The sequence below is a fragment of the Phodopus roborovskii genome, unplaced genomic scaffold (genome assembly GCF_943737965.1).
Source record: "Phodopus roborovskii unplaced genomic scaffold, PHOROB, whole genome shotgun sequence".
Lineage (NCBI taxonomy): Eukaryota > Metazoa > Chordata > Mammalia > Rodentia > Cricetidae > Phodopus > Phodopus roborovskii.
The window spans coordinates 8,690,599-8,715,292 of NW_026125281.1; the positions used below are offsets into that span (position 1 = coordinate 8,690,599).

At 43.4% G+C, this 24,694-nt stretch overlaps 1 protein-coding gene across 1 annotated transcript in view; it reads left to right on the forward strand.

The window, feature by feature from the left end:
- Eya1 (EYA transcriptional coactivator and phosphatase 1) overlaps nt 1–24,694 on the forward strand; it is a 119,631-nt gene that overhangs the window by 84,460 nt on the left and 10,477 nt on the right. Inside the window, exons 11-14 of the mRNA XM_051196911.1 lie at nt 20,398–20,456; nt 20,571–20,731; nt 21,604–21,718; nt 21,824–21,945. Of these exons, the coding sequence (XP_051052868.1) occupies nt 20,398–20,456; nt 20,571–20,731; nt 21,604–21,718; nt 21,824–21,945 (457 nt within the window). The remainder of the gene's footprint in view (nt 1–20,397; nt 20,457–20,570; nt 20,732–21,603; nt 21,719–21,823; nt 21,946–24,694) is intronic.

The following is a 24,694-nucleotide window of genomic DNA, read 5'->3' on the forward strand; positions in this document are numbered from 1 at the left end:
TTTATAAATGTATGTTATTTCAGACAAGAGAAGAATCTCAAAGATTCAAATAGGACTTTTACTGATCAAAGTTAATTGGCAGCAATTGGCCTTTAAATATTTCCTGATGTTTCCCTTCTCAAAATCAAGCAAAATGCACCTTATTTAATAGAGGAGCCAAAATCACTTGAAAAATGCCAGTGTGTGACAGAACTTGAATGCGGTTTGTTCAACATCTGTCCTGTATTTTGATTTCTTTTCATCTGCAATGAAACAACTCACAGGCGAATTGGCAGCTTCCAGTGCAATAAAATGATTTAAATGCACTTGATTTTTTTTTTCTCTCATTTCTCGGAGATATAGTTATTTTTATATTTAGAAGTAAAATGCAATTTTTACTTTTTCATTTTTAAGTGTTTGCTTTCCTCAAGGAAATGACATGTAATGCATTATGATTTTTGTATGGGGGAAATTCTCTCTGAGTGACTTCAACATTACCTTTGTAAGACGCTTCATCATCAATACTTATTTCCAAAACTCGCTCTGACTTGTGGTTGTATTTCACTTTGCAAGAAGGCGACACAAAAATTCCATATTTTACTAGCCTGCTAAAATTCTTTACCCAGGTTTCCATTTGTCTCTAAAGACATAGACTAGGCAGATATCTTTGTTTAGTGCAGCCTTGTCCTCATTGCTGTTCATCAGACTTGACAAGGAATACTTGGCAACTGATTGAAAATGCTGACTTGTTGAAAGTGTCAAATGGTGTGGCGAAAAGGGAGAACTTAAGCAAAATGATAATTTATGATTTAATTTATTATGGTTCTTACGAAAGCTTCCAAACTCAGCTTTGATTTAATACAGTTTTTTATTTGTGCAATTTCCATTATTTCCACTGAAATACAAAGAGAGACAAGATACCTTAAAAGTACACACTAGAGATTATGCAAGGATGTGGGTCATGAAAAAGTTTTAAATGGTCTTTGAAGCAATTGAAATGGCAGAACCTATCCTTGCATGCCCGTTATTTCTTACTAAAAGTAGAGAGCAAAAGAGAATGAATATATGCTTCAACCACATATATAAAATAAGAATGGAAATATTTTTAGGCCCCAGATGCAAGTAGCTTTTACATTATTTTACTCAAGAACAACATGAATGTAACCACAAAAGTAGCCATGAAAGATTGATTCAGAAATCATTTTCCCTAGATTTGTGTAGCATCTCAAAATAAAGTGGTTCTTACGCTTTTGCAGCTTTAACTTTTTTAAGTCTTTTAATTCAACAAACCTTGTACTAGTCACTGCAAACACAAGTTGCTCTGACTACAAAAAGTAAAAAATATTCCATGGCCAACACGCTTAGGAAAAGCAAAATTATCTTCTCAGGCAGAAGTGATGGGCATTGCCTGATTTCACACACCCGTTACAGTGTGTATTGGCAAGCCATATAGACATTTCAGTACACTTAGACTACAGGATTGACAATCTCCTGTTGGGTATGGAGCATCGTCCCTGAACTCTGAGTGGTGACATTTGCCTTTACGACCTTCTAAAATCTTAGCTTTTTGACGCTACCTCTCTGCACATTCTATTTAGCTCATACTTGCTTAATGAGACAAAAGGTTTGGAGCTTCCAGTGACGTGTGTGGTAGTCTCAAAGTATGTGTATACAGTGACTATAAGGGGACGGTTTTAAAGACTGGGGGTACAACTTTTAAAGGAGTTCAGAAATATCATCATGAACTCTAAAAAGTCAAGTAGATAGCAGCCCTATTTAGTTGCTAAAATCTTGCCATCTCAGTGGCTTTTTTATTTAAAATATCAAAATTCACATTAATTCCATTGATGTATCAGGAAAGTAAGTTTAAAAGAAGAAGTGCTGTTTTTTGTGTCATTAAAATTGTCTGGTGTGTTGAGGAACAAGAATGATAGGGAGACATAACTGTCATGGGGTATTATATTTTCCCCAGTACAGACAGGCTGACATATTAGTTACAAAGCATACCTCTGACTCCATGCTTCCTACCCTGACAGACATCCCACATATCACTTTACAGAAAGCCCCTGCTTGCAAGCTTACAATCTAACGATGCTTATATGGAAGTCTTTTCTTTCTTCTTCTTCTTCTTTTTTTTTTTTTTTTTTTTTTTTTTTTTACAATGTATGACTTTCTAACTGAATAGAGAAAAGTGTTTTTTCTGTTGGATTTATACTCAAAAGCTGTCTGCAAACAGTGACAGTAGCAGTAACACTGGTTCTAAGCCACGTCCTGCAGGTTCCCCTGCTGGAACTTTCCACATTCAAAAGGAAATATGTGGTATGTGGTGCAGATGTTTATGTCTGAAAAGAAACAAGACATTCAGTTTGCCTTGAGCTAGCTCTTGTCACGGCGGCTGCTACACAAATGTGTGGACTCAATGTGGTGGCCCTCGGGAGTACGCAGAAACTGTCTTCATGTGTTACCCATGGAGGGACGAAAGCTGAGAGATCACTGAACCCCCATCCATGTCTGTGGACACAGCATATGAGGTCATTGCCCACGCTATTCACCTAGGCAAGTTCTCTAGTGCATTGTTTAGTCGGGTGTCCTGGTTAGAATTTTTGTCAACCTGCATGAGCCAGAGTTAAGAAGAAGGAACTTCATTTAGAAAATGCCTCCAGAAGATTGGCTCAAGAGCAAGACTGTGGAGCCTTTTTTTTTTTTTTGATTATGAGGGATATGGGAGATCCCAGCTCACTGGAGATGGTGCCACCTCTGGGCAGGTAGTCCTGGGTTGTATAACAAAGCAGGTAGAGAGCAGGCCAATAAGAAGCATTCCTCTGTGGTCTCTGCTTCAGTTTCTGCCTTGACTTCCTGCCATGATTCCCCTCAAAGATGAAGTGTGACCCAAGAGCTACAAGTTGTGAGAAATAAACCCTTCCTCCCTCCAAGTTCCTATTGGTCATGGTGTTTATAAAAGCAATAGAAACGTACCCAGGACAGATGTGACAGTCGAGTTGCGTTTCTGCTGTATTCATGCCTAGCACAAATACTTTGACCCTTGCCTAGGTCAGTTTGTCTAGAGTCGGTTTGCTGTTTTGTTTTATTTTTTTTAATACCTATACGTACAGCCCTTGCAGTCACTCCTTTCTGTATATAAAAGAAAGGATAGAGGCTCTGGTCTCACTAGGGTCTGGGTTTGATGAATCTAAGACCAGTATGAGGAACGTGGAGACAATGTCTGGTTATCTGGTTATCCCTAGAGGAGACCGTGGAGATTTGTCATGTGAAGAAATGTATGTGCACCTTGATTTAACTCACTCTTTAAATGTGGTATTAAGTTTTATTATTCTAAAACTCGGGTTAGGTAGCAATTATCTTAATATATCTTATTTAGATTTTTTTTTAACCTGGGAAAAATATTTTGCTTCAAACTGTCAATCAGGCCAGTGTTGAGTGATTTGCAGTGATGCGTGCTGTACTAGCCTGTGCCTGCAAAAGCGTAAAACACTGAATGCACAAGTCATTTTTTTTTTTTTTTTTGAGGTTAAGAAATACAATGCACCTAGAAAGTCCTTTTTTGCCCTGTAAATAGAGGCTCCAGTGCCCAGCAACCAGCCTTGTGGATGCGGGGAGCCTTGGCTTTCAGCAGCCAGAGAAAAGGGTTTCTTGACGAGGAAGGCGTGTAGAAAAGAGCCAAGCTGGTTTCTGTGTTTAGTCACTCCCATCAGCCCAAAGTAACCGCATGAAAATGTGTGGGCAGGTCAACTGACACAACCCAAACATAAATGTCCCATCGCATTACACGCAGACACATACATACAACTCATCATTGTCAGCTCTGTACATAGACATTGGGGTCTGCACATAAATGTAAGGGAGGGCATTATTTTAACCCTGGCAACATCCTTCATGATAGCTTTGTTCATGGTGATGATTAAAGTTTTGTTAGCTTGAATTCGTGTATGTTTTCACAGAATGAGGGACTGACTCATGCTTCTTTCCCCAGAGAGGTTAATTGGTCTAGCCCATGCCTCTAGTTAAGAGTAATAGAAACACTTTCAGTTTAGGGAAGGATATGCTTTGTAATCAACATATGATCATATTGAATTTGTTTTACCTGTTTTACAACTATTGGACAACAAGAAGCTTTCAAGTTACCCATTATTCTTATTAAAATATCATTGTTCTTCTTGTTTTTGTTTTGGATTTGAAAACAGGGTTTGTGTGTGTGTGTGTGTGTGTGCGTGTGTGTGTGTGTGTGTGTAGCCTTGGCTGTCCTGGTCCTGAAGACCAGGCTGGCCTCAAACTCACAAACTGCCTCTGCCTCCCGAGTGCTGGGATTAAAGGCATGCACTGCCACCACCAAGCATTATTTTATTGTTTTTACTTATTCATAATTTCTTGTAAGATTGTTGTCTTTATTTTGCCTCAAATTTGAAATACAAATATAGTGATATATCCAAATGCTTTGATGTTTATTAAAAAAAAAAAAACAATTGAGAGTCAACATGAGCAGTGGTTAACATAAGAGATGTTTCCTGGGCCAGGATGCAGAGTGTTTTCCCCGCATGCATGAGTCCATGGGGCTGTGGAGGGAGAGGGAATGGGGTGGCGACATCTGTGGAACAGAGGAGACCCAGGAAGTGAACTGGGAAGCAGCTGCGATGGTCAGGTGAGAAGAAGGGTAAGCACAGTGGCCGGAATGAGCAAAACTGCCACATGGCTGGCACAGACAGGCACAGTCCTCAAGCGTGGGCCAGCCGCCGGAGGCTTTAAAACACGGGCTCAAAAGGACAGCGCCATAGATTTTAAAAAGAAAGATCAGCCTTCCTATCAAGTGAGGGATGGAGGCAGAGAACGGTGGAACCAATTACAAACATTTGCAGCCAAAAGGGAAGGTTGGGGGGGGCAAGGCTGTCACAGTTCTGACCCACTGGGGGGGGGTCCCGAGATTTATTGTTCATCTTGGTGGAGGTGCTGGGGGCAGTTGCTAGTGGACAGGGGACAAAATCTCCAAGGACTGCTGGGCTGTTTGTTTGTTTTGGTTTTTTAACCCAGATCTTATTACTGCGGGCCTGTATCTGAGGAAGAAGAAGGCTATGTGTGGATGGTAAGGGGTGAGCACTGTGTGTCAGGGTGGGGTAAAGTCTCGCCTTCTGTGGAAGTTTAACTACCTAGTCAGCATTCATGTCAAGAGAAGGAGGCAAGACTTACAGGTTTCTCAGCAGAGAGAAGGGAATTTGAAGGTATCTTGTGGGAAATTATAAAAGTCTTGAGGACCAGGTGGTATGTCCCATGGGGGGGGGTGTAAATTGAGAAAGACTGAGTCTTAGGCACACTGCCAGGTAGAAACAGAAGCTCCAAAGAAAACGGAAAGGAATGGCCAGTAAGACAGGCAGGAACATGCGGCTTCAAAGGACCTTTGGAATTAGGATTCAAGATCTTTCTAGAAGAGGGGTGTTACTATGTCACATGCTGCCTGCAGCATAAGATGAACACAGCGTGGTCCTGGTGGGACTGGCTAGTGATGTGTCTCAAACAGGAGGTGTGAAAGGTTCAAGAGAGGACGGACAGGAAGACATAGAAACAAGATGCAGAGATGACGGGGCGCGTAGGGACCATAACCCGCATGGGGGCTTTCTTTTCATTTTTATTTTGAGTGTGTTTCTGCGTTTTGCATATTGGTGCATACCTATACACACGTGTGCACATATGGGTGTGGAAGCCAGAGGCTGATGACAAATTTCGCCCTCAGTCATCCTCTTAATCCCGTATTGAGTCAAGGTCACCCACCCATCAATTCAGCCATGCTGCCCACCCTCCAGGGTTAGTTCTCCCTCTGCCTTTCACCTGCTGGGATTAGAGGTGAACCACCCTGCCTGGCAGGCTGCCCAGCATCTACACAGGTGTGGAGCATTGCCCTCTAGTTCTCGCAAGTGGCTGCGAGGTGTTTCTTTTACCCACTGAGACATCACCCCACCCTCCAGCCTAGGTCTTAAGTTTAAGATAGTTAGGACCACTCAGGTGAGAGGAAAACACACAGGGTGTAGCGTAGGAAGGGAGGAATGCGTCCTGAACACACGTTCCGGGACCCATCTCAGGGAAGGGACAGTTAGGCCCCCACAGGAACAACTGGAGGTAGGGTCCAGCAAAGGTAAGAGGGGGTCTTCCTTGCTACTGAAATTATGACACCGCTCTATTATTTGTTTGTTTGTTTAGTTGGTTGGTTGGTTTTCCAAGACTTTGGAGCCTGTCATGGAACCAGCTCTGTAGACCAGGCTGGCCTCAAACTCACAGAGATCCACCTGCCTCTGCTGGAATTAAGGGCATGTGCGACCAATTTCTGGCTTATTTTTATTTGTGTGTCCTTCTCTGTCACCCAGTTGGAAATCCCTTGAGGCCAGAGATAATTGACTACCCATTTCCTCTCTAAGCTCTTTACCCAAGATACATCACATAGAAGGCTTTCTTTATTCTCCTTGTTCTCTTCCAAAAATTATCAAATTGGTTTATAATGAGGACACACTCCTCACTGGGCACCCAACACGGGACAGCACTCCTGAAGATCAGAGTTCTGACTGTTCTTCGGGAGGAAGGTGACTTTTTCATTAGTGGGCTGCACCAATGTCAGCTTGTTTCAAAGTCCTGCACAATTGTCCTATTAGGTCACCTACGTCCAGTGTCTGGTGTAAGGCTTTGATTCTAACAGGTGCTGAATCTCCGTCAGTCTCAGAACAGCTCAGTTGAAGCAATAGAGAAAGGAATTTGGGCATCCTCTCCCTCCCTCCCTCCCTTCCTCCCTCCCTCCCTCCCTCCCTCCCTCCCTCCCTCTCTCCCTCTCTCTCTCTCTCCTCTCTCTCCCCCTCTCTCCCCATCTCTCTCTCTCCCTCTCTCTCCCCAACTCTCTCCCTCCCTCTCTCTCTTCCTCTCTCTCCCTCCCTCCCTCTCTCCTTTCTTAATATCGAATAGCGCAAGAGAAGGCCTGTAACTCCAACTTCCCGCAAATGTGTTTCAGCAGGGTCCCTGGGGGCCTCTCCCATTTCACTGTGGCTACAATGCAGCCTCTATGTGGGCCCACTCCATATTCTAACAGCGTCTGCAACGGGCTGTCTGCACCCCAGTTCTCCTCCCTGTCCGTTCCTTTTCTTTGTAAGCAGGTGGAGGGCTGGGACCCCGGGAGAGGATGCTACTTTTGAGTGCTGTTCCTTCCCCAACTCCCTTTGTCCCTTTGGACATAACGGGCTGAGAACTACCTTCTGAGGGGTCCTATTTTCACAGCGTTAAAGGAGACATATGTCTAAGACACCATCCCTTTTACAGTTCTATGTCTCTGTTAGTCTTAGTGTAGTAACTGTAATACTTGCCTTTGCAGGTAGAAGCAATCATTAAAGATGGGGAAATAAGATGAGTAGCTCATCCTTGCCACCATATTCCCAGTCAAAGTGTTATAAGCAGAAGCCCCTCCCCCCCCTTAAGGTGGCCACTGGAAACTGTCAAAATGTACTTCTCAAAGATTCAGGGAAGATTTCAAAGTTTTATCCAGGTTGAAGTAAGACACTAATTCTGTGGCACCACCCTTGGGATAACGATAAGACAGATGAAGACACTCCACTCTCACGAGGTCTATAACGTGGTGGGGTTGGTGCTGAGTGTGCAAACACAGCCTGTGTGTGTACGTAGAAAGAGGGACTAACGGAAGAATCTGCCGCTCAAGGTTAGCGTTAGTGGGATAAAGCGACGCTGAAAGGAAGGGGCTTCACAAATGAGTGTTCAAGCTAGAGGTAGGCAGTGAGCAAAAGCAGATGGCTGGGCGGCTGTTAGCAAAAGACGGGAGATGGATGAATGCCCTGTACCTAGCCATGTCCATCACAGTCACCTCTTTCAGCCTTAAAGAGAGAGAGAGCGAGCGTAATATAGGTGATTAATTGATGATCATAGGCATTGTCACAGATTATTGAAGGAAAGCAAAAATTCATCTTAATCAGGATTTACCTGCTTCTTTGCCCTTGTCCCCTGAAAATGTAAGCCTTATAACAACCACAAGCAATTTGGGGTCAATGGATGAATGAGTGTGGGGGTGTAGCATGATGAGAGATGCTTGTCAGTAATCACCTTTGACATGTGGAAGAGAAGACAGCTTCTTCTATACATTTTCCACGAGTCTTCTGTGTGGCTTTATATCATTTTACAATCAGACAGTGCTTTTATTTTCACAAACATCCATATACTAATGGTGGCATGAAGTAACATTATCAGTTAGTTTCTGATTGGTTCTGCTTTCCTCGCTCAGCTTTGCTGGGCAGGCCACAGGAAGGCAATGTGCAATGCTATCCACGCTTAGTCCATTGTTAAGAAATACATAAGGAGAAAAAAAAAAAAAAACGCATGAAGATTGGCGTATGCCTCCACAAATATTACTATACAGCAGGGCACCCCCAAAGTTGTCTGTAGATGTCTCGTTATTGTCTATTAAATGCAGAGCTTTAGAGAGACTGGAAGGGACACAGGACAGGGACTCACCCGAAGCAGGTGCTCAACAATGGCAGTGACTGTTATTCAAAGGGTGACTTGCCCAGAGGACACTGGACTAAAAGAAAGGAGCCTATAAAAGCTGAGCTGAGGGGTAACCTGGAGGAAAGAGAATGGAGAAAGTGAGCATCATAAGAAGTCGTAGGCGAGCCCGTTGTCAGGGGAAGAAGGGGCCTGAAACTACCAGGCAGGAGTGGGCCAGTCCTGACTGCGCAGGAAGCTTCAGGGCCTTGCAGAGGCCCTCAAAGTCTGGCTGCATTGCAATGCACTAACGGTCCCTAATTTAATTTTTCTGATGCACCAGTTCAGTGAGGCAGAAGCGGAAGTGTAGTGCGTGGCTCTGCCGCACCTCAAAGCCTGTGTCCTGCACATGCAACGTGAAGCTGCGGCACAGGTGGGTCCAAAGAAGGGCCACGCAAACACTTTAGTACGTTCCGCGACGGAAAGCCATCGAGGCAACTACTTTCACCAACTCTCTGCAGCCAGTCTCTATGTTTGCACAGCCGGACCACCAAGGGTAGCGTGTGTGTGTGTGTGTGTGTGTGTGTGTGTGTGTGTGTGTGTGTGTGTGTTTCATGGCTGGGATATAGATAGGTGCCTTTAGCCATGACTAATAACATGCAGGAAGAAATAAATAAGAGAATTTGGAATGTGTCCTGTAGGTACTCTAGTGTTACTGGCATGGATCACACAGAATATGTGTAAGAGCCGTGCTTTATTGAGGCTCGATACAGTATTGTCCCCAGCAACATGAATTCGCAACCATATCTGTAACTCTGGAGAAATGGCTTTATAGATAGTGGGAGTATGAGCATTAGCAAACCTTTTCCTCGGGTTTCCATTCAGGCTGTCAATGATTTGGGGCTCATGGGGCTCCTAATACTGGTGGGAATGGATCTGGAGGAGCAGCTCTCACCAAGCCTAATGGAGCTGAGCCCTTCACCCTCATCTGAACACCAAATCCTCCAACAAAAGACCCAGGCAGACTGGTATGAGGTGGGGGGGGGCACACCCAGCCCACTGGTACTTGGAAGAGCAGATATTTTATGAGAATCCCCTCAGAGGGCCTCCCTGCCCTCAGAGCCCACTGACAAGAGGTGACGACAGGACCCTTCCTGCACCTCACAGGGAACCTTTTTCCCCTTTCAAGTGCCTATGTCCGGCTTTACATATTTTTCTTTCTGAAGTCAGTAACAATTCTGTGACAGAGAGCATTGATTTGGGAATACCGTGGATACCCCGAGAGCTTGTTCATTCTGAGTCACACAGTCCTTCAGTCACAACTGAATACTGCTTACCACGGTAAGCTTCTCTGGCTAACTGAAGTTGATAAACCAGCCTCTTTTGCACTTTAAGCTTTAGCCTCACCCAACCGAACAGAGAAAAATTACAGGACAGCATTTCTTTTAACACTTGTATTGACATATGGATTTCAGTTAAAGGTTAATCTACGACCATGAATAGCGAAGAACTACAACTCGCATTTGTTGCAAAGAACTAGAAAGACTGCAAACTTGATGCAGGGTAAAAGAATATACTTTCCTTAAAATGCCACCTACTGTAGTTTGTAGCTTTTTTTTTTTTTAAATGTGTACAAACAAAGCAAAACTGTTCTGTATAAATCAAAGTGTCCTGTTTAAAACTTTGTAGGTAAATTCATACAGGGTTCGTTTTCCTCAGGTGGCAACAGGGATAAAAACAAAGTGACTACGGAAAGGCATGAAAGGTCCCTAGCCCGGGTGTTTTTCCAGACGCTGCCAACAAGACCATGGAGTAAAGAATGATTCTTATGAGAGAGCGATTCCTCACAGCAAGCCTTGACTCGGTGTCGCTGTGAAACATTCCTCTCTAGTGCATGCTCTCAGCAGGAATAATAGATCTGAGAGAAAGGAAACGGGGTTCCAAAGACACTGTGACAAATTATGTGTGCAAGAACGATGGGCTAGCCCATCGCAACTCGACAAATCGGTTGAGCGGTAAATCAAGGCTTGCTCTGAGAGTGACTGAGCTGACATTCACCAGCGGTGTTTTCGTTAGCTGTGCACTGAGTCCTCTTGTCGTGATGTTGGGGATAATTATTATTTTTTGCTTTAACTTAACCTGTTAGGCTTTCATCATGATACTTTGCATAATTTAATATTCCCTGCATGCAATAGTGATTGATGAAAATTACATACTCTAATTTGAGATCCACTCCAACACTAACTTATCAGCTCTGCTGTAAAATGCCACAGCCTCTCACCTGAATTAAATAATAAACAAGCTGTGTACGGTTATCAGCCTTTACGTATAACATCAATGCTGTACGCAGAACACACTGAAACAGCTTGTGCTATTGTACAAAACAGTTTAAACCATCAAGGGTGTGTAGCCCAGAAACAGAACACAAATTCAGCATGTGTGAAGTTCCCCAAATTAATAAAAAGATGGATCTCGTACCAAATTGTAAACATTCATTGAACTTTTAAGGGAAAAATATTTAAGTATTGATGTCATGAGATCAAATGTAGCTGTATCATAGCTGTGAATTAGATTAATCCATTATCATTAGAGGCATAGCATGAAAATATTTTAAATAAGCCCCACTCTGTCTTAAAAGTTTATTTTCAATGCTTTCTGGCTTATACTAAGCAAGACTTTTCACCCTAAGGTTGAGAGTGTGGATAAAGACAGATAGATTAAATGTAATCACGCCATAAAGGAAGTATTCATGGTGAGAAGCAAGTCCAAACCAAGAGAGACTTACATGTCGTATTTATTAAGACTGTGCCTCCAAAATCTCACGACCTTCATGTGATCCCTCTGCGACATGGAAAGCCACATGCTGGAATATTATTAAATTGACATCCTATTTTAATTAGCATACTTTAAAGGGATAAATACAAAATATTAAAAATTTGAAGTTTTGTTCTTTTCTAGTTATTAATAAGCATGGGTTATTGGCAGGTTTTTGATATTTAGTGATCATAAATATCTGTCCCATTTATAGCTTATGCCCAGCTTAAATGCTTCAACTTATCTTTTGCTTTAACATGCCATCTGTAGGAACTTTCAGTAAATAATTAATCTCTATGTATTATATGGCTAATAGTATAAACAGATTGAGAACAAAATAGCCAACAGCTCCTTTGTTTAAACTGCTATAAATCAAATCTTGGGTTTCTAACATAAGAATCTAGGTCTTCCTCCTAATGTAAACATAAATGGAACAAAAATTCCCTTCTCACTTAGGTAAACCCCAAAGGATACAGTATGCCCAAATGTAGTCAAACACTGTTTTCAAAGTGAGAAACAATACAAACAGAATACCGCAGCTTTCTACAAACTCAGTAATGGATATTGCAGTGGCTCTTAAGTTTCGAAGTCTATTTGTTTTCATGTTGCCTTGTGTAGCTGTATCATCCTATCAAAGCAGATAACTCATGTTAAAACTCTGATTTAAAATAATCATCGAGGCCAGTGGTATACCGGGCAGATGATTTAGAGCAAGAATTTAAGGATCTGTTTTCTGGGTTCGTTTCATTTCTGTAACTTGCTTGGCCCCAAATCCTCAGACGTGGAGGTAAACTTCTGAAGTCCCTTATTCTTCATTAACACTCCCCTGGCTATAGGTCATGTCCAGGGAGGCTTTGCAGGGGGCATCAAGAAGTTGTGACTATCATTGGTGTGCCCAGAGAGATGATAGGTAGATCTTACCGGTCAGAGCCAGTGTGAAGGGGCTTTGGGTGTCATGTCTTCCGCATTACCAGGCATTGGGTTTGTTCTGTGGCACCAAGTTAGGGAAGTCCAGGTGTCTCTTAATGTCCCTTGTATCTACTTGGATATGCACATGTCTAGAGAACCTTCAGGATTGAATTAGTATTTATAAATACAGTCTCAACTGGGCACACTCCTTTTCACAGACAGGTGTAAGCAAGTGAGAGGTTGGTCCCTGCAAATTGGCTTCTAGAGTTTAGTTAGGAGCTCAACAAAAAGCTAGACCTGCTTACCAGATCTAGTCATAAGCTAATTAATTAGAAGCCGAATCCTTCACCTCTTCCGTTTCGAGACCACCTCTTTCCTCCCTTAGACTTTTTGAATCATAGATGTTCCTGAGAAAGCAGACATCTGAGTCACGCCTTTTATCTTGGTTTTCCCAAAGAACTTATTAAAACATCCAAGGAGTCAGAAGTCATTGCCCAAATCACCGTGGAATAATCACTCTCTGAAAACACGCCACTCTCATACGGCCACCACTGATCACCCCGAAAGTCCATTGCATTAGTCAGGGTTTCTACGAAGACAGCGTAAGCAGGTCTACAGGGGTCTTGTTTTGTGGGGTTTCTTGTTTGGTTGTTTTTTAAACTAATAATAATTTGTGAAAATCAGCCTGATAACCATTGGTGTGGGCTTGTCTCTAATGAACTGCACTACATATGGAGTTTCATATTAAGAAATGGGAGATCTGCTTTTTAGCAATTTAGAGATGGCATAGGTCTTGAGCCTGTCTGTATTGCTCTATAGGGAGGTCCTATCTATGAATGTAATTCGGTGATGGGAGATAGAGAAGGACACAGAAGCCAGGGGTTGTTTATTTACCTTGGCTAGTCCCAGCTGGTCTCAGTAGGTATTGCTGGTGTCAAGATGTAGTGACACATGGGGTTGTAGAGATGGGTCAGTAGTTAAGACTATCCATTGTCCTTGTAGAGGATGCTGGTTCAGTTCCCGGAATCCACATGGCAGCTCACAAACGCCTGTGATTTTAGTGCCAGGGGATAGGGTGCCCCCTTCTGACCTTGGAAGGCACCAGGCATACTCAGGGTATCCATACATACATGAAATCAAGACTCATAAACATAAACATAAAAGAAATATTTTCTTTAAAAGAGGCAGTAGCAATAGCCATTCCATGACTTCTTCCATGTTCACTCTGGACAGGAAAGTATTGAAACAATTAAAAGGCAGGACAGTGTGTGTGTGTGTGTGTGTGTGTGTGTGTGTGTGTGTGTGTGTGTGTGTGTGTGTGTGTAGATGCAGACAGATGGTGTTACAGGTGGTTTGGGTATCCTTATGTTTTCTCACGGTGCATTTGGAACATTGACAACTGCAAAGTGGGCAAGGTAATCCGACTTCTCTGAAGACAAGCTTCTAGCATCCTCATATTGTACCCTTCTGTATCAGCCTCAGCATCTTCTTAGAGCCTCTGTTTATTCAAGGGCTCCAGATTTACTCCAAGTTTGTGTTTCCAGGTTCACGTTCATAGGTAGAGAGCATCAGTGCCCTGCCCATGACGTCCATCTACTTGGCACTGCGAATAAAGCCCATTGTAACTGTCTTAATTCTCTTTATTAATTTCCCTAAACTAGCTAGAATCGTGTGGTGTGTTTTTACATAATTATGGTAGAAGCAAAAGGCTTTGGCGGGGTGGGGTGGGGGAGAACAACCACTACAGTATCAAAGGAGAATAAATATTTGCAGAAAAATTCTGCCATAAGTTAATATTTTGCATGTACAAAATCTGAGTTTATTCCCAGGTCTTGATCCAAAAGAACAAGGGTGTCGCCCACCCCTCAACACCCGGAGATGATGACGGATCAGAAAAAGGTCAGCTAGAGATGCCATGCCAAGAATAAGACAGAAGGGACCAAAAAGGCAGAAAAACAATGCAGCAAAAGCCCGCCTGCCGGTGACCATTAGTTTCTAACTCAGGTGGATCTCTGCCAACTCCCGCACCGAGCTGTGTTCTGCGGCCTGGTGTGCTGGCTGGTTCCCCAGTCATCCATGTGAGCGTTGTACAACTTCGTTCTGTGAGTGTTAGAGGGCTACAGTCTGAGGACCAGCCATGCCTGCAGCTCGCTCATTTTATTTCTCTTCATCCTCTGTGAACCATAGTGAAGGAAAGCGGGGGAAGGGAGACATTTGGACTGTGATCATTAGCATTGATCTGAAAGACAAGAAGGAGTCCTATCCAGTTTGTTAAAAGCTCATGGGCCTCATGGACCACACAGCCGCTCTCTGCCTCAGTTCTGCTCCTGCTTCTGAGACGGTAGCTAAACTTGTGTTCCCGGCCTTCATATTTTTCCCAGTGAGTGACGTGACATAGTAAAATCATATACACTCACACTCTGTATGTACTGTGTCACCTGGAAAAACCCAGTAACTACATGTGAATCAGTCTCCTTCAGGACCATGGCCCTCTGACACGTCAGTCATTTAAGGGCCTGGTGTTGACATAAAGGGTTGGAGCTTGCACTGACTTGATGGAGGCTGCACATTCAAGCTTAGGCTGGAAAAAAAAAAAAAACATAGTCACACACCCTGGGCCAGGTTGTTACGTGTAGTGCAGGGCAGGACACACACTTCCCAGCCAGAGTCCCCTAAGTTCCAAGCAACTGACAAGTCACCAAGAACTCTGATCCTAACTGACAGTGGTGGTCCAATGTATGTGTCCCATAAACTTGGGGGATCCTGGAAAGATGAGTCGTAGAACTCTGAGCTTCTCACAGTCTTCATTTCTCATCTATAAATTAGATTAGAACACTAAATGGCCTTGAATTTTCTCCCACAAACTCAAGGAAACAACCTTCCTGCCTTTACAGGAATCCCACAAGAAATGGAAGCCAAGCAACCCTTATGCAAAATGTGTGGAAGCAAAAATGTTGGAATTCTTAATGTTTTTTCAAATTATGGACTATTTATGTATACATAGTGATATAACTTGGAGTGTGACCCAAGTTTAAACAGAAAATTTACTAATATTTCATTTATACCTGTTATACTTATCCCAAAGTCAATATTAACCAGTATTTCATCTGTATATTGATTGTGGACCCTGAGAAGGGTAGAATTTCCTTATGTGGCATCTTGGGTCAGAAAGTTTAAGATTGTGGGATATTTTGGGTTTTGGTTTCTTTCTTTCTTTTTTTTTTTTTTTTTTTTTTTTTTTGCTTGTTTGTTTGTTTGTTTGTTTTGGCTTGGGTGATCAGCCTGCAGAGGAATTGGCTCTTAATGACGTGGTTTGGTATTATTGGGAAGGAGGGGTCTGCAAGGTACACAAAACATCAAGGCAGAACACTCTGGGAACCAGATATGGAGGAGTGGTCAATGCTTCACTTCTAGAAAGAGAGGGACCAACCCCAGGAGGGAAAGTAGCTATGTTTAGTGATGTTCAAATTTAGTAGTTACTAATAAATTTTCTTAGCAAAAGACAATCATAGCTTTACACTGGGCCCTGTTCTTCCCGAGGACTCTTTGCACTATTTAATTCCACAAGTGGCTGGCCAAATTGAAATGTTAGTTATGGGCTGGCAGCATGTGCCAGCAGGTAAAGACCTGTGTTTGTTTGCTCGCTGAGACCCACATGACGAAAGGCTAGAACTGATTCCAGCAAGTCATCCTCTGACCGCCACGCAGGTGCTGTGACGCTCACACACCTGCATACACATATGTCTCACACACGCGATGAAAATGCATTTAAAAGAGGTTTTAAATGTTATAATTCCATATGCTGTGATCCACACTTGGTTTTCCCTTATGCAATGTTTCTGGCTTTAAAGCCCTTAGCATAAACAATATTTTCCCCCTTCGCATAGCATCTATTTCTAACTCTACACCAATGCCGTGTAGATTTGGAGATCCAGAGACGCAGGGTGTCTTTACCAGCCTTCTCTGTCACTGAATGCTGTCTGTAATTTTCGAGAAAGAAGTAAAGCCTTGCCCAATAATAACCCCTTCTTTGCCCACCCCGAAGCTACTAGAAGAAAGAGGTCTGGCAAGCCAGTCTAAGACCCTCTAAGTTGTCTTGTCCTGTTATCACAGTTCAAGGGATCCTTCCTAAAATACCAACCCTTGTCTACATGGTAGATCCCTGCAATCACAAAACTAACAAAGGCAAGCAGTGGCCTATGGCATTCCTTGCTAATGTCTGTTTTTCAGACCTCTGCATCCTTAGCAGAAGGGGGTTCCTTTGGACTCCATGAGCTGCTGTTGCACTTACCACAAGTAGAATCAATCTGTCTTTGTGAAGTTAGATCAGACCTTTCCCTGCTGCTCCCTAAGTGCAGCCAGTGAGAGCTGTTTGCTGTGACCTTGTGCCCAGTGGTTCTCTGTGTTCTTTCTTCTGCCTCGGGGATTTTGAACTTACTTTTCCCCTTGCCTACAAGAGTCTTTTTTTTCCCTCCGAACTCATCTGGCGTTGCACATCCCCTTGCCTAGCTGCATGTATCTGTAGCTTCCATCTCTACCAGACCTAGTAGAAGGTTTGTTTGCCTGTCTTCTTGCATGGCTCCCCTACGAAGAGCCTAGTTTGTAGGATGAGGATCTTTGTTTTATTCCCCATTGTTTCCAGACTCAGAAACAGTAATGAAAGGAAGCTGTTCTTTATAGACAATGGCTGGAGGAGTGAGCACCAGCTTGTTAGCCTACTCGGGTGGGCAGAAGTTCAGACCCTGTCTGGAGTCGTTGCAGTCACTAGCTCTGTGCCCCCCACACCCCATACAGTCACTAGGTCTTGAGCCCCACCCCTCCTAGCCACTAGGTCTCAGGCCGGACAGTGCAAGTCTCTTCACACTCGCCAGCCCCAGTACTGAACATTAATGTGTAAAATATGTCCACTTGGCAGTGGCTCCCAGAAGTGTGAGCACTGCCCTCAGACTCGTTCAGCGGTGGTTTCAGCTCTCACAGCCCACCACATATTTTCAAAAGAACACTGTCAGCATGTTTGGTATGCTTTTGGAATAAAAGTGTATCCCCAAGCCTATCCCCTCCCCCCCCCCACTGGAATCCTGTGCACCCTGCTCTCTGTATTAAGAACCTAGTTTGAGTTTTTCAGGACCCATTTTTGGTACCTGGAAATGGATTCTTGGAACCAAGGCTCATTCAGCTTAAAACCAGAGTCTGTGAAGAGGAGCCCTGCCCCCTCCCCCAATCTAGTCTGTAAAGCAAATTTGGAAATTATAAAACAAGAAAACCCAAATGGGAATGAAAGCCTAGTAGAATCTTTCAAAACAACCCAAAGGCTTCAGAAGGCCCTGGAAGACATGTTGGCTTCTGAAATGGAGAGAAGAAAAATCCCAGTTTGGTAGTAAACACACTTAGGACAAGCCAACACATAGCATGTGTAGAGTATTGCAGCCTCTTTGTGTTTTCCAGGTTTCTGGGTTTTTGGCATTTCAGTGTGTGTATGTGTCTGTGTGTGTGTGTGTGTGTGTGTGTGTGTGTGTGTTTGTGTGTGTACATGCAAATGCTAGGGATCAACAGAACTTCACACATGCTAGGAAAATGCTCTACAACTGATAAACACCCCCCAACCCCAGCCATCAGAAGTTTGCTAGGTAATACAGAGCAATTATAGCATTACTTGTTACTGCCAAGTTCACAGTTTCAGAAGGAAATAGTACATGTACATGAGCTTAAAGCACTAGTATGCATTTCTATTCCTTAAACAATCGGAGGTATTTTCATTAATGGGCTATCTGGGCCCATTTAAAGGCACTTGCTTTTAAAAAGTCTCCTTCCATTAAACTCTACAAAATTCTGCTGAGAATAAGAATGCCATTGTTACAGGGGCCTTTCTTTTTAAACCCAATCACCTTGGAGAAAACTGTGCAGCCAGGAAAAGCTAGAAGCTGTTGACTTTTGATTAGAGTTAGAAGTCTTCACTTGGGGGTCCAGCTTGGAACAATGAGTCTTAAAGACAGCTAGCAGGAGACATCAAACACTGGGTGTGGAAAAGCTATGACAGCAATGGACCCTCTGCTGTGTTAGCTCACTTCTCAGTGGGTGGAGATTTAAAACTAAACAACTTTAAGACCCTGCACCCTGCTTTCCAAACAACCCTTGCCACCCTTAGCTAGGGTGCTCTCAGCTGGTCTTGAGTCCTTGAATTAAATCCCACAAACCCACCTTTTAACACGTCTTGTGTAAGTTGCTGGTTCCTGACTTACACAGGAGAGAAAGGGTCTCCCAAAGCATTGTAGGCTTTTCTCCCTCCACTAACAGTATGCTGAAAAAAAAAAAAAAAAACAAAACAGACAGACAAACAAACAAAAAACATAAAAATTTCATTGCTTGATAAGGTTCTGGAATTTATTTTCCTGAGTTAGAAACCCTTTAAAGCTAGGATTGTGTTGCTGAACACACGAACAGAACAATTACTCTATCTTCTAATCTAAGACTCCATTGTTAATGCTGAGAAAGCAATATGCCTGCTGTTTCCTGGGAATGACTCATTTTGCAAACGTTAAATTCACAGTGAGCATCTAAGGACTCTCAACTCTGCTCCTCTCTCTCTCTCTCTCTCTCCCTCCCTCCCTCCCTCCCTCCCTCTCTCTCTCTCTCTCTCTCTCTCTCTCTCTCTCTCTCTCTCTCTCTTTCTCTCTCTCTCTCTCTCTTTGGTCTTATCGGAGGTCAAAGACCTCAGGAGAGCCTGAGGAGGGTTACAAGGTCAAAGTCTTTTCCTCCTTGGAACTCTGCTTCTTGCTGGGAGAGCCCTGCCTGCAAAAGAGATACTTTGGGGAGAGGTTGGGGGCGGGTCACATTTTTAATTCTGTGAAAGGACAGCTGTTTTATATTTCTTTCCAATCCTGTCTCATGCTGCCTTCCTCACAAATCCATGGAGAGGAGGGATTTGTCCAGAGGAGCCAGCAGCATGAAGAATCTTCCTTCCATTACTATGGTGCTAGACGTGTGTTGTTTTGTGCCATACCTGAATTTGTTGACTCGCAGAGAGGCACTAGACTTCTCGTAGCTAACTCTGTCTGAAACCTGCCAGAACCTTTGTTTGGAGAACCCTCTTCTAATAATTTTTTTTTTAAACTAAAACTCTAATGGAAATAAGTATCCTAAGGTCCGGTGGGTTATATGGAGAATGAGTAAATGGCAGGGTTGTAACTGACCTTTAAAAGCAAGCCAAGTGTAGGGATTGCTTATTTCTGTGATAGCCACCATCTCCATTTCTAAGTCACTCATGGTGACAATTGCCACAGGAGCTGGGCATAGAGGGGGAAGATGCTCACTCACTTGGTGTTTCTATGTGAACAGGTGCACAAACTGGGGACGTGCACTGTTAAGCTCTAGCCCATGTGAGTAGATGCTCTGAACAGCACATGCGCCATGTGTGCTCACAATAGCATTTTTCTATGAGAACTAATAAATACAGTGCTCATGTATGTGCCATGAATGTGTAATGCTAGCAAAACAGTAAAAATAACAGGAAAATGTTTGGGCAAAACATACCATATGGCTTGATTATTTTTATTTAGTTTTGAAGTCTTCCACGCTTTTTAAATTCTGAACATGTGGGTGTGAGTGTACACACACACACACACACACACACACAGAGGGAGAGAGAGAGAGAGAGAGAGAGAGAGAGAGAGAGAGAGAGAATGAGAGAGAGACCAAAACTCACATCTCTGAAATAAATAGTAAACCAGTAACAGATTTTTGTCTAGGCTCCTCGGCACACTGGCCTGAGGCTGTGTTGGTGTGTGGCTCAGCAGCAATCAGAGGTCATAATTTCATTGGCAGTTAGCATCAGGTTTAATTTTTCTAGCATGTTGCGTTTACCAAAATGTCTGGTTTCGGTTAGGCCAGCCGGCACTCAGTTACTCAAGGCTTTGAGTCGAATGGTGTGTTTAGGTACCTGAGGTTTATGGAACACACATGCTAATTGTTTTCAATCACTTTCCTTTCTAAACACAACAGTGTGTTTTCCAAAGCTGAGTAACAGTAGTCCTTGATGACATCGCTTGGTTCTTAAAGAAAAGAGCCCCAAATAGGTAAAAATGTCAATTTAACAAGACTGCTGCCTACTGATGGACACAGTTGGAAAACATGCCAATTAAGGTGTTTTTAAAAATAACTGTTTTGGTTTTTTTTTAAGGTGCTTCTTAAAAATTAATACACATCATTTAAATTGCGTTTTAGGAATGTGACCAAGTTCATATAGATGATGTCTCATCAGATGATAATGGCCAGGACCTGAGGTGAGCACCTTGACACACAGACTGACCACTCCCTCTGTTATCAGTTTAATTGCTCGGCTGATTAAGATCTGTCTTCTGTCTGATTAACTCTGGACTTTGGTTGAATCTCGATAGCACATACAACTTCGGGACAGATGGCTTTCCTGCGGCAGCCACCAGTGCTAATTTATGCCTGGCAACTGGTGTCCGAGGCGGCGTGGACTGGATGCGAAAGCTGGCCTTCCGCTACAGACGAGTAAAAGAAATCTACAACACCTACAAAAACAACGTGGGAGGTCAGTGGCTCATGGATACCCCGGTGGGCTGCTTCAGATAGTCTAGATACAATTTGCAAAGTGCCACTCCTTCGGGGACTTGCCTTGTTGGGCATAATAGAATAAGGACGGTTTCGTCTAACTGATGAACTTCTACTACAATCCTGTGACAAATATGACAAGAGCCAGCTGCCCTGGCTACCTAGTGCCTCGCTCTGACCAGCTGTGACATGGCGTGAGCTCCTTGACCTCTCCCACACTCAGTGGTCCTTTTAAGAAAGCTTTGTCCACAATACAAGATGGGTTCTAACTTACACTATTCCCTCACCTGTGCTGGGTGGGCCTGAGACTTCTCAGTGTAGTTCACAGTAGTCTAAGAGGCTTGAGTATAAAGGAGATAATAGTCAGGTGATACAATGTGAAGTGTACAGAGAGGGCTGTACAATATGGCTGGAGCTAGATGCTCAAAAGACATGGTTGGTGCCTTCCTCTAGCTAGGAGCCCTTCCAAAGTCAGTCACAGGAAGTGAGTGGCTGGTCAGCATTTGGGCTTGGTCACAGGTGCATAGGTGAGCGTGTGATATTTGGTCTGGGGTCCTGGACCACAGCTCGCTCTCTCTTGATTCCTGCTGCTGGGTCATGGAGAGCAGCCTGGGTGTGGATCCTTGGGGTTGGGAGCAGGCCGGACATTGGTTTCTCATGTTAGTGACTTCTCCCCGAATAAAATATAATAATCCACATTTTATCCTCATCCCGTGTCTCTTACTCTATACATCGTTACAGATGTTCCCCACAAACTAAACACATTTGCAACTGAATGATATCTGAAACTATTCAGCACGTGGGTGAGCATGCGGGTGAGCACGCTGGTCTCATGGGCATTCTACTCCTCAGGTCTGCTTGGCCCTGCTAAGAGGGAAGCGTGGCTCCAGCTAAGGGCTGAGATCGAAGCTCTCACAGACTCCTGGCTGACCCTGGCGCTGAAGGCCCTTTCCCTCATTCACTCCCGGTGAGGCGCCCGTGGGCATGGGCTGGGAAGTGGGCATTGCTCAGGCTTGCTTCTCTTGAAGACTTATCTGTCAACAGTCTGCCTCTCTTCTCTGGGTTCTCATAGGACGAATTGTGTGAACATTTTAGTAACGACTACCCAGCTCATCCCGGCACTGGCGAAAGTGCTCCTCTATGGATTAGGAATCGTGTTTCCAATAGAAAATATTTACAGTGCCACTAAAATAGGTGAGCTCTTTATGTTTTTTAACTAATCCTTTTTGTTGGGGCCAGTGTGAATGCAACTTGTTTTTCGGAATTCTTGCTATGTCAGAAAAAAAAAAAAAAAGGAAGAAACATGGGAAATATCAAAAACAACCCAGATAAGTGAATGATAAATGTTAACTTTGCTGGAGAAGGTGAAGACTGGGCATTTAAGGCCCAAATGATTTAACATAAGTTCTGAACTATTGAATTATTCTTTTAGATAACTTCAACACAAACATTTAATAAGATGAAGCAAACGTATCCATGCAGAGTATCCCTGTTTTACTGGAAATGGCCTTTTGTTAGTTTTAGCTCAATATGTATAAAAGTTAACCTCTCATTTTAATTCTGGGAAGACAAAAAAGGGTAGCTTCCCACAAGGAGAACAGAGCAGTGAGGGGTGTAAAGTCTGATAAGAAACGTGGCTAGGGTATAAACTAAGAAGGAAAAGGATGAGAAGTCCTGACTTGTCCCCAAGGGGAGCAAATAACCATCTGTGACCCATTATGACAAGGAGCTATTCAAATGAGTCTCCAGAAGGCTTGTACAAGATGTGGAGAACTGTACTGGGCATTTTGCATATTCATCTTTACTTTTTACAAATGAGGAAACATAAGTGCCCATGCTTAAGTTGTTAAGGTAAATGGCTAAGAGCCAAGCCTCAGGTCACCTTGATAAATCCTCTCCACAAGGAGATAGCCTGCTAAGTGCCTGGCTGTGTGCAGGGCCGAGGAAGTTGTTGCTGCCAGCCAAGGGGGATCAGAGGTCAGTGAGAGCCAAAGCTAAGGGACAAAATGACGTTTGCTGGGTGGAGAAGGACAAATACGAGTGTTTGTTGAGCAGATATGCTAATGAGGTCAAGGGCCTTGTGATTGTCCCTGAGTGGCTGTTGTTCAGTACTTATGAAATGCCCAAGCCAGGGGTCAGCTGCCAGCGTACATTAGCGCCCTGCGTATTACTGTAAGACAGCAAGAGCATGCGTATGCTCACCGGTGGGAAGACAACTACCCTCAGGTCTAACTTCCATCTTCCCATGCTTTTAAAACCTCCTTCCCAACATCCCTGAAGAACTCCTCATTTGTTTATAGTGTGAATCTCCCTTCAGATTTTAATGTTCCTGGGGGCCTTTGTCTCACTCTGTCATCACGGTGCCCAGCATTTAGTGCATACTCAGGGAAGGGTTTTGAATGAAAAGGATAAAGGCCTATGCACTGAAGGAAGCTGACACAGAGCTCTTACAGGCAGCGGGGTCAGCAGAAAGCCTAGGCAGAGAGGGTTACCACCTTTGAAATCTGCCTTTCTCGAGTCTGAGAGCTACTCATGCTTTGTAAGCCAATATACTTTTATGTCAAAATAACAGAAGTAGAAATTGAATAAAATCAATGTGGAGGTCACTGTAGAGAAGGCACCAAATTAATTTTTTAAATATTTCATGTGGAAAAAAAAAAAACCCTACATTAACCCAAAGTTTGCAATAAAGCCTGTAGGTGACATACTGAAGCAAGACTTTTTCTTTTCTCCAACCAAAACTGCACCCTGAAATAATCTTTAAGGGATTTGCCAGGGTGGAGAGATTAGCCTAATCTGTAAGAAAGGCCCGGGTCTGATCCCTAACACTGTAAGAAATAAAAAGAACACAGGAAAAAACTGCACGCATTTACATAGCAATACATAGCAATCAGTTTACTCTTCCTTTCTGCATAAAACAATACAACTTTGCAAAACTTCTAAGTGTTTTCCCATCCAGAGGGAAAAAAAGCTGTTTGTCTACCGAAAGGCATCTTTGACTAAGGCTGGCTGTCTTCCACTCTGTCAGATGCAAACGAGAGATCTTAGTGCAAAATACAAGCATAAAGCAGACATTTGTTTAAGCAAACAAGCAATTTGCTCATGTGTATACCTGATCCTCATTTGAGAGAGGCACAGCCATTCACGCTGGAGAACTATAAACTGTCCCATTGTCTGTTAAAATGACCTTATTGGCAGCTGAGACCTGGAACGTGGATCTCTTCAGAGGAAAAACAATGCTGCCATTGGCTGCAGAGATGCGCTGACAGCAGAGCCGCCAACCAAGCCCCACGGAAGTCCTGACATGGGAAAGATAGTAGACAGATAGCGGTGTTCTGTTCCCTGCATCCTGCTTTGCCTCCAGGAAAGTGCTTGGCTGAGCAGAAGAGAGCTGGGTCTGGTGTAGTACCCACGCCCACGATAGCCGACATTTATTATATGAAGACATTCACGAGACGCCATTAAGCAAAAAGACATTAGGCCTTGCATGTCTTTCTCTAGACCTGCAAGTGGACAGAGAGGCCTATGCCAGTGTTTGATTTCTTTTGCTATACCAAATCCAAGTTGGATTTTGTTTTTTAATACTCTCACTGACCCTGTATTATGTTCCACTTGATATAACAAGTTTTTAATTCAAGGTAGAATAGGCCGCCAGATTGCATGCCTTTTAGATCTCAGCTTGTGGGGAAAGACTGTGTTACTGCAACATAGCATGTGTGTGCATGCTGTGTGCCCCACCCCCCTACCCCCACCCCCCCACCCCGACACAAGTTCTTTAGAAGAGAGTATTTCAGTCGGGGCGTCCAACATTTTGGCATTGAGATGTGGCATTGTCAAAGTTCATGCTTAAGAACTGTGCAATGGTACAGACAAAACAAAACAAAACTCAGATTTTAAGTTTGTGATTTTGTGTTAGGCTGAATGCTGTCTTGGCCTGATGTGT